Raw genomic sequence first — 14,505 nt, 5'->3', positions numbered from 1 at the left:
GTGACCATATCCTAGACGACACATACCTGAAGATGCAAACATCTTTTATTATGGTCTGTCTAGAGCAGCCACACTTAGTTCACCCCCCCCCCCCCCCCAATTTTATGTACTCATATACTGAAATGTACACTTCAGCATACAATAAAGATTTTTGCATTGTAGAACTGGGTTGTCAAAGCAGTTGGGGAGAATCCATTTTTTTTTATTTTATTTTTTTTTAAATTGCGTTTTTACATATGACTCTTTGGGGACCTTAAGTTAGTGAGCCAAACTAACAAAAAATGTGATGTGATGTTGTTTTTTCCACTCCTCTCTGCTGCTGTTGTAAAATGTCCCACTGCAATTTATCTGACATCTTTATCCAAAATGATGACAATACTGACGCACAATTGGGAATGAGTAGTTTTAAACATGATTTAAAAAACATGTATTACCTTCTGTGCTTTGTAAACAGAGCTTAAACTAAGATCCCTCTATCCACACCTCCCCCACAACCCTGCTCACTGTCGGCTTTGCACTGTCACTCTTTCTGATAAATGTATCATTGAGATTTCACCATGTTTTCTTTCACTGTAAATTACTGACCGTCAGTCCCCAAATGGCTTCTTAAACCTCTGTATTTTTATGGTCAGTGTGTAGCTATAAAACTGGCACTTGGTTGGAGAATTTCAGACCCTATTATTTGAGATGATGCAGAATTTTTATCAGCCTCACTTTGTGATCCTTTAGTGTTTTGAGAATAATGGTGGTCATCAAAAAATTCAAGGGCTTCTTTTAGATTCAAGCCAATGTTGCGCTGTGTATGTTTTCTGTCTCTGTAAAATTCTAGGTTCTGCAGTCTGTTCCAGTCCGTGTGTTTGTTCACCCATCTAGAGTTTGTTCCAGAGTCCCGTTCACGTATTTGTTCAGCCTCCTGAATCTGGTCCATAATCCTGTCCATGTGTTCTGTCTCACTGTTTCCTCTACGCCATCTCGGCGGGAATTATAAATACGTCGGTGTGTACGCTGCTAATCAGCTGTGTTTTTATGCTCTATGATTTCGTTGTGTATATTGAATTGTGTGCATTTGCTTGGTTTTGAGTTTGTGACGTTCCTACTTCGACTACAAGTTTGTTTTTGCCCCTTTTGGATACTGACGTGAGACCTGTTGTTTGTAAATACTCTAAATACTGTATATATATTTCACCAGAGTAGGGTTGTCTGCTGTTTGTTTTGGGAGTATGTTTTTTGTGTGTTTTTGTATATACATAGGGAGGTAGGTAAGGTATTGTCTTTTGTTTTCAATTAGGTAAGTTAGTTGTCTGTGGGTCAGTTAGGTGGGGTGTTTGTTTGTTTATTTTTGTCGGCATAAGGCCATCCCAAAGTTCACTGGTGTTTGTGTCATTGTAAATATCACATATATATTCTATTCATTATACATTCTGTATTTTTAGTTTGTGTCCTTTTCGTCCACATTTTTGTCCACATCCTCATCTCTGTTACAGCTATTCCTTTCCCATACATCAATCACAACATACACCTCATTCTGTTATGGCTCAACCCTAGACTGGGTCGGAACACCGATCATACATTCTGCCATCAACCACTGGAATGCACTTGGGGTATTTCCCTGGGGCATGCGATTTTTAAATTCCCAAAACCCCAAGGGACATGTGTTTTTTGATTTGTCAGGGCCTACCCATATTTAACATTTTGAAGGTTTAACTTCCTATAGTCTATGCTGAGGCAAACTTCTACGTTTTATTTATTTTGTCCTTCCTTTGTACCACTGCTATTGAAAACAGAGGCTTGGGGACTCTGATTATACCAGCCTGCCGCAACTCTGGAATATTTTTACAAATTGCTTCAACCTGTTTTTTTCTGTCACTTATTTGCGTCAGGATAGAGGTAAGTTGGCACTGTATCTGGACAACCCCCCCCCCCACTTATGTTATTGGAAACTGGTTTACTGGACACTACACTACTGTTGCAAGAACTGTGTAAATGCACTGATGCTTTGTTTTGCCAGGCCGATGTACTGTTTCAGTCTCACAGCCTTAGCTTGTAGGCTGTTCCATCAGCTTCCACAAAACTGCTTAAGGAGATATTGATTCGCGTCACAAGCTAGAACTCCATCTGCTCTTTCTGCAAGACTCAGTCCAAACTGAAGACGTGTGTAAGAGAAAAATTCTCTGCTTATCTTCATCTTGCAGGTTGTTCATAAATTGTGCATACAATCCTTTCCTGTAAAGAAGCTGTGGTTGTAGCTTTATAGTTAATGTGCTTTATTACATCAGCAGCAGGGGAGAGAATACTATTAAATACCTTCCAAAGTTTCTCTTGATCAGGGGCTCATAAGTGATTAAGCATCAGTTCAACCTGTGAAAGTCAGGCGTCATAATCGGCCATGACAAGGCTTTCAATCTCACAGGTGAACAAACATGAAGGCATCTTTACTTTTTGCGTGTGGAAATATCAAGCAACATATTTTTTCCATGCTTGGATGGCAAGGAACTTGAAATACAATGACTTTTTATCACCAGAAGTAGGATTCAGGTGCACACTGAACAGGTTCTGGGACAAAGTACAGGGATCTGTACAGGATGAGGGTACATTTTTTTTTAGTTTGACAACCTCTGTAGTGTAAAATCCATTCAACTGCTCCAGTGCTTCTTTTTCAGGACTACATTTGAATCTCTCCCACAGAGTGACAAAGTCCCCTACATTAGTGTGAGTAATCATACTACCCACCCCCTGACTGGGAACATCTGCTAGTGCCTGTAAACAACATACGGATCATTAGCAAGTGTGTCACAATGGGGTAGAAGGGTTTGTGTGTCTGCAAAGCAAGACCCGTAAGTCTGTTCTGCAGATAATTATGAATGTAGCTCTTAGTGTAATCTACTTTGTTTCATTTATTAAGCAACGTTCTTTCAAAAATGTATCTTCGTCACAAACTGACCCACTGAACACACACTCTACAACAGAATTAGAGACTGTTCTATACACTGGTATGTTCAATAAACTTCAATAACATTTTTAGTCTGTGCTTCAACTCGCTATTAACAGCTGTCCAGTGTGGCTCTCGAGTACTGGTTTGACTTGAACCTGGCTCGCTCGTGAGATTTTATCATCTCTGCCCAATTAAAAACGGGTATCTCCATTTTGGCTAATTTTTAGTTTACTACACATTTGAAGAGAGTAGGTGTCCTTTGTGGTAAAATGTCATGCTGTATGAACCAATAGTAATGCTCCACAATTACTTGGAATAAAATGTTTACATTGACTTAAGTTAGGGTATTTTTCCATAGCCTGTAAAGTTGCTTATTTGGGAGTTACATGTATTTAATTGGGCGGCACGGTGTCGCAGTCACACAGCTCCAGGGACCTGGAGGTTGTGGGTTTGAGTCCTGCGCTGGGTAATTGAGGAGTTTGTGTTCTCCTTGTGTCCGCGTGGGTTTCCTCCCACAGTCCAAAAACACACATTGGTAGGTGGATTGGTGACCCCAAAATGTCTGTAGGGATGTGTGTTGCCCTGTGAAGGAGCGGCGCCCCCTCCAGGGTGTATTCCCACCTTACGTATGTATCTAATTGGAAAGCTATTCATTTATAAATTTATTATGAATTGTAGACGCTTACACATGGTAAAACTTGCCGAGTTTAACCTTGGGTTCCATTGGGAGACACCAATGGAAAAAAGAGAACATCAAGTCATGAGCCGATCTGATAGATTCCAAGATTGTCTACGTAATAGATGCAAAACCTACCAAAGAGACAATGCTCCACGTCACTACGATTGGAAATGTAAGGTTTTCCTTTTTAGTAAAGAATCACGTAAGTAGAAGATCAAAGTAATCATAGAGCAATTAGGCAATTCAATCTGTATCAATGTTGTTAAAGTAAGTAATTCAACTATCTGGGTAGGAGATTCAATTCTAAATGTCCTCTTGAAGGTCACAAATTACTAGTTGCAATGTTTTTTTTTTCTGTTCAGTTAATGTAATTCAAATAGTTTCAAGCAGATGTAATTTAATTGCATTTTAAGTTTGATTAACTAACACAAAGCGAATGTCTGTAAATGTTACTGGGAGGCTCACCACCAAACGAAGATTCATGTAACTGGAAGTTAACAGGTTCCACGTTATATTTTCTTTAATTTAGTTAATTTAATCTATGATGCTAGATAAATGGCACATTTTAACAAATTAACAAATGCTAGTTTATATAACAAATAATTAAACTCATTTACAATATTTCTAGGAAAATGAAGAACAATATTATTCTAAAAGGTTTACCTTATGCAGCTTGCCTTCCATGGCCTAGTTTCTCACTGCCACATGCTTCAGTCTGTGGTTACAAGCCACAAACCCTCTGTAAACTGTAAATTTGAAAAATGTCAATTAAAGTTTACTCTGGGTTCATCATGTCACAAAGTATTTCAAACCTGTTCAAGTCGTATGAAGAGGTTCAAGAATAAACATTACTAGCATCTAACTCATGGCTGTTATGGAAAATGTTTCACTGATTGTGATTCTCATGTCCAACCAATCAGCACTCAAACACTGTGTAAACGCAAAATGCAAGAGAAGAGTGGCTTTAAAACCACATGGCTTAGGACTCCCTGGTGCACAGCTCTGACCCACAGAGGCATGAAATCCACAGGACCTTTTGAAGGTGTCCTGTGGTCTTTGGCAACAGGGGGCCTCCATGTATCCGATTTTTTTTTTTTTCCTCCCCCCAGCACATGACAAACATGCTGTCGAACTGGACTTCACATTTCCCAGATGTCAGTTTAACATGTTCCTCCAACCATTCCTGAACAATGTGTGGGATGGCAAGGTGCACTATCCTGCTGAATTAGACGTCTGGTAAGAGGGGCTACCGCTACATGAACAGGTGTATTTCGTCTGCAGTAGTGTATAGGCAAGAGGTACCTGTCAATGTAACATGAATGCCAGGACCCAAAGTACCCCAGTAGGACATTTCCCAGAGCATCATACTGAATTTGTTGACTTGACCTCTTCCCATAAAGCACCTTGGTGCCATTCTTTCACTGGGTGAAGAACGTATATACAAGATTTATCAGACCAGATAGATACTTTTAATCCCAAAGGAAATTCTGCAGCCAATAGCAACAAAACACAGCACAGACTTCACAAAATGGAGGATGTTACCATTTACAACATATGGTAAACAGATCAAAGTGTAAGAGCATTAAAAAAACAACCTGTTCTACTATTCACAAAAGAAAAATCTGGACAGCCAGCAGGCACTCTGTCTAAAGCCACGACTATGTAGTTCGCTCAGGCTGAGGTCTGGCATTTGTTATTCTGAAGTAACCATGAACTTCACAGGGAAATACAAACGCCCTTGATGGCATTATATGTCGCTCTAAAATCCCATTATTGGCGCCTATGTCAGTGGTACCTTCTCACATATACAAGCTCCCCAGGCCATGACAAGTTTTCTGAAGCACACCCAAAACCATGTGGTTATATTTGACAGCAACATGATGGTTTCCTGCCTGAAGACTTCAAGGGTCTCCAGCCTTGTCACACACATTCAGATTCCTGTCTTTCACAATGTTTATGTAATTATATTAGGGTCAAAATTCTGTTCATTTGGGGAAAAAATCTGAAACTGAAAGTTCAAATCTTGAGATACAACAGTGCATTCAAAATTTTAAAAAAAAATGTAGGATTTTTTTTTTCAGTTTAAATAGAATTTTGATTCAATTTTTGTTTTTTGAAATTTATTTTCAATGTTCGCGTTTCTATATATTTTCATATTTGATGTCTTATATTTTTCAGTTGCAGATTTTGTTTTCAGATTCAAATCTTTTGGATCCTTGTTTTTCAGTTTCAGGCTTCAGACCCTTTTCTTGCATGGGAGGTGGGACATCAGCAGAGAGGGGCGTGGTCTAACGACTGACAGCATGCAATGAAGGCGGAAGAGCTTGCTCTGTGCTGACAATGAGAACTATCACTGAACACTCACGTTATATGCAATATTCAGTGTAAAACATTGACCTCAGTGGCAAAGTCCTTTAATAGTGAGCTCTTTTAGACAACATTTGGCACCTATTGCGGTAAAAGGGCTGTAAAGTGTCAGAGTGCTTAGTGCCACAGCCACACTTTAGTTTCCCAACCTTTTGCAGGCAATGAGGTCCTAATTGATTCAAAAATCTATTTAAATTGAAAAAAATTATCCTACACTTTTTCTTTTTCCCCGCCATTTTGAATGCAAGGTGGTGCAGCAGGTAGTGTCGCAGTCACACAGCTCCAGGGACCTGGAGGTTGTGGGTTTGATTCCCGCTCCGGGTGACTGTCTGAGGAGTGTGGTGTGTTCTCCCTGTGTCTGTGTAGGTTTCCTCTGGGTGACTGTCTGTGAGGAGTGTGGTGTGTTCTCCCTGTGTCTGCGTAGGTTTCCTCCGGGTGCTCTGGTTTCCTCACACAGTCCAAAAACACATGTTGGTAGGTGGATTGGCGACTCAAAATTGTCTGTAGGTGTGAGTGTGTCTGTATTGCCCTGTGAAGGACTGGCGCCCAATGATTCCAGGTAGGGTCTGGACCCACCACGACCCTGAACAAAACTTTTGACCCTAATAGAGCTCCATAAGTGTTACTCATGGTTGATTGTGATTTAAATATTATTTTTGTGTTCTTTTTTTCATTTTTTAACTGTGTGAACATACTTTCACATCTTCTTATGATGTAACTTGTTCCACCTACAATGCCTCATTAAGTATTCATTTATTTGGCATATTTTAATGACTTTAATGAGTTTGGTCAAGTATATCGCTCAAAGTTTGTATACACCCCTTTATAAGTGATTTCATTTACTTATTTTACTAAGGTGCACCCATTATGGACTTCATTTATTTAATTGTCCTCACAGCTTGTATAACCTCTGCAGAAACACATGAATCTCAATGGGGGTCTCTGGAGCAGCTGCACATGAGCATAATGTCGCCTTGTGAGTTGTAGGTTAGAGTGGTATAAAACCCCACCAGCACTTGGTTATGAAGCCATGGAACTGTCTTCTGGCGTCATCAAATAAAGTGGCAGCAAAATGGGGGACATTAATTTTGCATTAATTTAGATGAGTTCTAAACAATGACACGATGCATAATCAAGGACCACTACTGTCCTCAACTATACACCGTAGAGCAGTGACATTGTGGTTCTGTCCTTGCCGTTGGTGACTCTTGGGGGTCCCAGTTTTCCTACTTTGCATCAGGCAATAAACCAATGAGAACCATAACACATGATCTAGTGTTAGATTATTAGGTTTGGATCACAAAAGCCTCTCAAACAGTTCCCTATTACACCAGCAAAATGCTGTTCTACCGCTCCTTAACCGAGTTCCAGGAAAATTTATACCCTTCCAGATTGTGTGCTGATATTAAGCTCATGTGCAGCTGCTGTTCCTCACTTTTTCCCCACTTTTATGGAATGTCCAGTGTCAGTGGTACGGTGCCTTGGTCACCATTTGCAAAAGCAATTCTAAGTCCCATCTCTGATATCTTTTGTTCTTTAAATCCATTGTCAGCAGGTTTTAGTTCAGTCGTAATGGGCCAACAATTTCAAACGGAATGTTCCGGATAAAGAGGCACCAACTTGTATCAGTTACTGCATGGGTATTAAAACATCTCACAAGCAGCAGTTTCCTAGGACTTGCTGTGAAAAGCCTAGAAAATGTAAAGTGCAGTAAACCACTAGGGGGCAGTAACGTCTAGTAAGTGAACAGTGTTCTTTTTGTGGTTGATATGGGTGAGGAACTGGTCTTTTGAGCTGCTTTCATAAGCTTGAAGGCATTTAGAGTTATGTCAGAGAAACTTTGCCAAGGCCAACCCTTTACAACCAAATATTTCAAAAAGCAGCAGAGTGCTTTTTCATTTTTTTTTTTTATTTACTGTTGTTTTTATTATTTCTATGGATGGTTACTTGTGCTTACATTAATGACTTAGCAGCTCAAGCTCAACCTTAATTTTAATATATATTTAACAGTTTTATTCCTTTGCCAGAGACTTCTGCAGCTTTTCAATTGGCTTAAAATGATCAAATAAATATAATAAAGTAAAAATGTTCAGTCAGACATTTGCCTCGCGTCTCAACTTGTTTGTTTTTCGCTTTTGTTTTGCGTTTTCAGTTTTTAAGGCATGTTATGATCATCTGATTTTTTTTTTTCCTTGAAATTCAAATTACAAAACGGTTCTATGATTATGCGATTATATACAGATATTCAATAACAGTACCGTTTTATTATTATTTACAGAAGTTTATTCTGCTTTATCTTGGGGAAATGACCCGAACCCATTTAATTAATTAAAATATTTTTAGTTGAATTTTCCTGAGGTGTGTTTCAGAGATAATATTCATCAATATACAACATTGTCGTAACTTTGCTTTTTAATTGCTATTGAATTAAAATGTGAAGTGAAGGCGCCCTGTGGTGATTCCAAAATTGCTGCCAAATGTACTGGAAGTATGTTTTCGTTTTTTGGTGTGGTCGCAAGAGGGTGCTCGGAGCTCATAAAGTCGAGACTGTAGGTGGTCTGTCAATTTATCCGCACGGTCAGAAAGCAGACATCAGTCTTTTCTCTTAGCGGGATATTTGGACTCGTACGCTGCAGTTGGACTACGTATTATTTTAAAATTGGAATGCTAGGCGGTAGACTTTTCTTGTATGTAGTTTGCTTTGGAAAAATGTAATAATTGTAGCGACTTTGCTATTATAAATCTCAAGAATGACCAGTTATTTACTTACACTGTAGTTATTTTTATTGATTTTCTTTTTTTAAATTTGTTATTTTTTAGTGTGAATTTTCGCATGGAATGTTTTACCAATTAAACACTTTTAGGAAGAACAAAACATATTTGGGAATCAATGTACAGAAAGATTTTGGGTTTTCATATAAAATTGTACATATCATAAACGGGAAAACGGCTGATAAATTATTGCAGCTGTAGTGACTGACTAAACAAACAATCGTAGCTTTGCATTCGACAATATATATATATATTTTTCTTCTTGGCCAACCATCGTCATCTCTTGTCACAAAACACGATAAATATTTCCACGTCATCATGTATGCAGTCATTTTTAATACGCACTTTTGACCTGCTGTTTTTGTTGTTGTTGCTGCTGTTGTTATTATTATTATTATTATATTTTGATACACGTTTAACTCGTCTTTTTGCAGTGAAGCTTTTTTTTTATAGACATATTCAGCGGCAATATCAAATATGCTTTGTTTTTGTTCTGCATGAAGTGAACACCATCTACAGAGATGATACATTCTGAACGTTTTAACGTTTAGTTTAATTGCTGTATTTAAATGTTTAAAATAACTAAATAAAATTGGGCCTGTGCAAATCAAGGTCGCTTTTGGTTATTCCCCCAATGTTTAAAATTCAGAAATCCTCCACTAAACCTGGCAGAGATTGCCAGCAAAAGTGCCATCCTGAAATTGAATATTTGCAATGGATATTTAGGGTTATATTCACTTATAAAATCAGCAACGAAACAAAAATCAATTTGGGCTAATGGAAACAATCGTATGTAAATTTGCCCTGCGACTGTAAAATGAATACATTTTATTCGTTAATCTGCATTTTTGGTGCTGAGCGGTTCACCGAGAGCTTCTGTACGTGGTGTAATTGGGCGGAATGGAGATGTGGCTGGACTGAGATGTGTCCTGCACAAACAGCCGCGGGCAGGAGGAAAAAGTTCATGCCCGGGTCTTTGTAAGGAGAAACCGGTCCTAGCTCCCTCACTATTTCACTCCCTCCATCTCCGAGAGAGAGAGAAACGGAGAGAGGGGTATTAGGGCCAGATAGCGTGACCGCAACTTCGCCTCTCGCTCTGTATGGGGTTGTTTTTGCTTTCAGATAAGATGCAGATAAAACGTAATTGCTTCCATTGTTTGCTACTTATGAACGCGTATCTTTTTATTAAACTGCTAGTTAAACCGCGCAGATTATTTCCATATCCCCTGCACGTATGCCAAAAGTAGCATCAATTAACCTGGAATGTATAAATAAACAAAACAATAGTAACAATTTATGTACAAAAATATGTAGCATACCCTTCGAAGAATAAACGCGGGTAAAATAGTTGATCATGACGATAGTTATGTTGTGTGTTAAATTGCAGCCATTTTAATTCGGTGCCTGATCTCACAGAATTTAAGAGACTGGTTTCGTGGCAAAGATCAAAAATAATATATGTATTTTTAAAAAAATAACGAACTTCCGCAAGTTGACGAGTCGCTTACTTGATTTTATTAGATTGTTTGCGAAGATTTAAATGGGACACCTTTACTGCAATAAAACCCAGAAACCTTCTGCCTTAATCACGAGGTTTGGTCCATAACAGCAATAATGAAAACAATAGCCCTAAATAAGGTTTCTAAAGGTATCTAATATGATGTGTAAACATCCACCATCGCCTCCCACCAACACCTCTGTCCGGGGGTCGACACATGTTTGGCGTTTGGCTTATTTTCCCGTTTGCCCCCTCCTGGGGGGGTTATAAGTGTGTGGATGAGCTTTTTTTCTTTTTTAAATCTCGCTCACACTCGGGGCAACAAACTTTCGCGCCTCTTTCTACTCCGTCCTCGCGCGCGCTGCAAATCGTGCTGAGCTTGTGCTCCGTCTCTTCTTTAATGCTTTTTTTTAAAGTCCGCTCACAGCTTCCAGCGCTAATAAAGTAGGAACCAAATGCGGGGTACTATTACTGCCCAACCACCACCTCTCTCTTTCTCACACACACACACACACACACACACAACCAAACGCCCTTCAGTTTACCGCTTATTTAGAAACAGATGTGCTGCTTAATGAGCTGGAGAGATACTGGCGCTAAAAATCACTGGCGCTAATTACAACGCTACACAACACGGAGGCTTTGCTAATAGTGAGCACGAGCTCCCATACTGGTTCATTCATTAATACTGAGACACAACGTGTAACGTAAAAACAATGCAAGTTAATACATAAATATCTATAGTTTTGAAATGGTCGAACTGGAAATTGGCTTTTAGCAAAAAAATACTTGTATAGATTTTTTAGTTTGATCTGGAGTTTGAAAAAAGAACGGCACGTTTACATAGTATCAGCGTTCTTCAAAATTAATACCAAAGAAATCATTTAACAATGGAGTAAGAACGGCTTGTGTGACGTCAGGTGGTTCTTTAAATGTTCAGTGTTCTAAATGCAACTTAAAATAAAAATAAATCAATAGCGAAGACCAACGCTAACGTTCTTAAAATGGTTCTTTAAATGTTTAACTGTGTATATAGCTGCGATTCTGTAAACAAACATTGTCTTAACGTTGTCCAAAGCCAATACCCAACAGAGGCGACAACAAAATTTGGCTGGCAGTAAAACTGTTTGGCTGTGTATCATTACTAATAGGTGTGTACTGTCGTGTGTGTCTGTCAGTGTGTGTTGGGACGTCCCGACACTTCTCCCGCGCACCCCCCCCCCCCCACCCTCCCTTCCCGTCTTCTCTAACCTTGTGTGTGGCCAGAAAGTGTGCCTCAGCCTCGGATTGGTCGGTGAACGCGAGTAGCAGAGTTCGAGCGAGGGGCGGGGCCAATGCTGCGGCCAAAAAAACAAAAAGCAAACGGGGGAAAAAAGAAAAATGAAGAAATGAAGCGCGCACAAAGTCGTGGCGAGGCGACGGCTGTGTGGACTTCAGACGGTGCTGTGTGTTTCCCGGCGGAGTTTCCCGGCGCTGTGGACCGCGCCGCGGACTTTTCCTCAACTTCTCACCCTTCTGCCGCTCGTTGTGGACAAAACTGAAAGCGGGGGAGGGAGGAAAGAAAGGACGAATAGAAAAAGAAAGGAAAAAAGACAGTGAAAGCAAAGTGGATACTGCCCTCCAGGCTTATCGCAGCTTTTGGTAATCGCCGTTAAGCTCGTTGCTCCGTAGCCGACTGAGAGAGCCAGCCATGCAGGCGCGCTATTCCGTGTCCAGCCCCAACTCTCTGGGCGTCGTGCCTTACATCGGGAGCGAGCAGTCCTACTACCGCGCGGCCGGCGGCGGAGGCGCGTACGCGGGCATGGCGGCGGCGCCTATGGGCGTGTACTCCCACGAGCAGTACCCGGGAAGCGTGGCGCGCGCCTACGGGCCCTACGGCGCCGCGGGGCCCATGGGCCCACCGACCATGGGACCTCCGCCGCCGCAGCCCAAGGACATGGTGAAGCCGCCCTACAGCTACATTGCGCTCATCACCATGGCCATCCAGAACTCTCCGGATAAGAAGATCACGCTCAACGGCATCTACCAGTTCATCATGGAGCGCTTCCCCTTCTACCGCGACAACAAGCAGGGCTGGCAGAACAGCATCCGCCACAACCTCAGCCTCAACGAGTGCTTCGTCAAGGTCCCGCGCGACGACAAGAAGCCCGGCAAGGGCAGTTACTGGACGCTGGACCCGGACTCGTACAACATGTTCGAGAACGGCAGCTTCCTGAGGCGCCGGCGGCGCTTCAAGAAGAAGGACGCGATGAAGGAAAAGGAGGAGCGGCAGGTGAAGGACACCTCCACGCGCCCGCAAACAGGCCAACAGTCGGGCCAGCAGGAGCCGCAGCAGCCCGTGCGCATCCAGGACATTAAGACCGAGAACGGATCATGCACGCCGCCCCAAGCCACGTCTCCCGCGCTGGGCGCCGTGCCCAAGATCGAGAGCCCGGATAGCAGTAGTAGCAGCAACAGCGGTGGGGGCAGCATGTCGAGCGCGAGCCCTTCGGCGCGTCTGGACGAGCATCTTCATCACAACCACCATCAACATCATCAGCAGCAGCAACAACACCTTCATCACCCGCATCAAGCGCAGGGCTTCAGCGTGGACAACATCATGACGTCGCTTCGCGGATCTTCACCCCCGGTCTCTTCATCCTCCTCTTCCTCTTCCTCCTCCTCCTCTTCATCGTCCCGGTCTTTGTCGCTTAATTATTCCCCGGCCCAACCGTCTGCCTACGGCTCACCGTGTCACCAGAGCACGGGCGCCGTCACGGCCACCTCCAATGCCGCCACGTACCACTGCAACATGCAGGCCATGAGCCTGTACGCGGGCGAGCGTCCGAGTCTAAGCGTTGAAGATGCGCTGCCTGATTACTCTATCACGAGCACCGGCGCTAACACCGCGGCGTCGCTGGCGCACGACGCCGGCCACCCGCACCACTCGCACGGCCACCACGCGCACCAGAACCGTCTAGCCTCCTGGTACCTGAACCAGAGCGAGCTGGGCCACCTGAGCGCTGCCTACACGAGCGCGCAGCCGCAGCAGCCGCAGAACTTCCACGCCGTGCGCGAGATGTTCGAGTCGCAGCGGATCGGCCTAAATAACTCGCCCGTGAACGGAACTAGCGGTGGGGGCGGCGGCGCGAGCAGCTGTCAGATGGCCTTCCCCACGAGCCAGTCCTTGTACCGGGCATCAGGCGCGTTCGTGTATGACTGCAGCAAGTTCTGACCAAAAACAATTACAAACAAACAAAACAAAACCAAAACCAAAAGCTGCCAAAGTCGCGTCACGTCAGTTTTCGTTTTGTTCGTTGTTTTTAATTATATTATTGCTGTTTTTTTGTGTTTTTCGTCCCCCACCAACAATTTTCGATGCTTTGTCCCCCCTCCATACTGACCACCAACCTCTCCTTTGATGGACTTGACCCAGAAACAGGACACACACTTTTTATGGTTTGTTCTTGGTTTGTTTAAGGACAGTGTTACTGCGAAAAAATAACACGTAAGTCTCTGTTTTGTCGCTTTTGTTTTTGTTTTGTTTTTTAGTTTTTTTTGTAAGCTATATGCCTTGTGGTTATTGTTTAAGTAAGCAAGGGATTACACGAGACTTCAATGGACTTGTTATTACGTGTAAATTGCATATAGTAATTTATTCCTTAAAAAAAGATAAAAATGAAAAAAAAAAATGTAGCCTAATATTATGGACCAAAACACTGCAAAAACGTGTTTCTAAAATCTAAAAAAAAAAATTGAATTTGCCTTAAGTGTCCAGAAGTGTTCCATGTTCCATTATAAGGAGGAACGGATCGTGTATATCGTTATTATTCATTCAAATTATCTCATTTTGTTGCAAAAAAAGAAAGAAAAAAGTATTTTGAAGGAACTGCATTGTTTGTTTAAATAAATGACCATTTTATTGGAGATAAACGTAGACTACGACTGAGTTCTTAAACCGCCCTGAACAGCAGGGAATAGTGAAATAATTCGGCCAAAGGATTCTAGAGGCAGTTGGAAAGGCCGATGACTGGAACTAATGTGGAAAAAATGTAAAATGAAGTTAAGTTAAGGATTATTTACTGTACATGAGCAAAAAGTCGATCTGATTTTCAGTAAATTACGTAAATAAATAAATACATAAATAATAACCGTACCGAACGAATTGATTTTATGGTTAATTTACAGTTCACAACGGTAGAAAGCTTTGTTAACAGTTTGGTATGTTTGGATGCACCTAGATATTTACACCTTTAACTGTATTCCCTCTACTATGAT

The 14,505-nt window shown here is 41.7% G+C and overlaps 1 protein-coding gene across 1 annotated transcript; it reads left to right on the top strand.

The window, feature by feature from the left end:
- Nucleotides 1-11,641: 11,641 nt before the first annotated feature.
- foxc1a (forkhead box C1a) lies at nt 11,642-14,264 on the top strand. The gene has a single exon (XM_066681638.1). The coding sequence runs from the start codon at nt 11,939-11,941 to the stop codon at nt 13,460-13,462; it is 1,524 nt and encodes a 507-aa protein (XP_066537735.1). The 5' UTR covers nt 11,642-11,938; the 3' UTR covers nt 13,463-14,264.
- Nucleotides 14,265-14,505: the final 241 nt, after the last annotated feature.

This window comes from Hoplias malabaricus, chromosome 9, assembly GCF_029633855.1.
Source record: "Hoplias malabaricus isolate fHopMal1 chromosome 9, fHopMal1.hap1, whole genome shotgun sequence".
Taxonomy (NCBI): Eukaryota; Metazoa; Chordata; class Actinopteri; order Characiformes; family Erythrinidae; genus Hoplias; species Hoplias malabaricus.
The sequence above is the reverse complement of the archived record's forward strand: the minus strand, read 5'-3'. Positions and strand labels throughout refer to the sequence as shown.

Bases quoted from the DNA above. Each gene is read 5' to 3' on its own strand.
- foxc1a (XM_066681638.1), top strand. From the start codon at position 11,939: ATGCAGGCGCGCTATTCCGTGTCCAGCCCCAACTCTCTGGGCGTCGTG.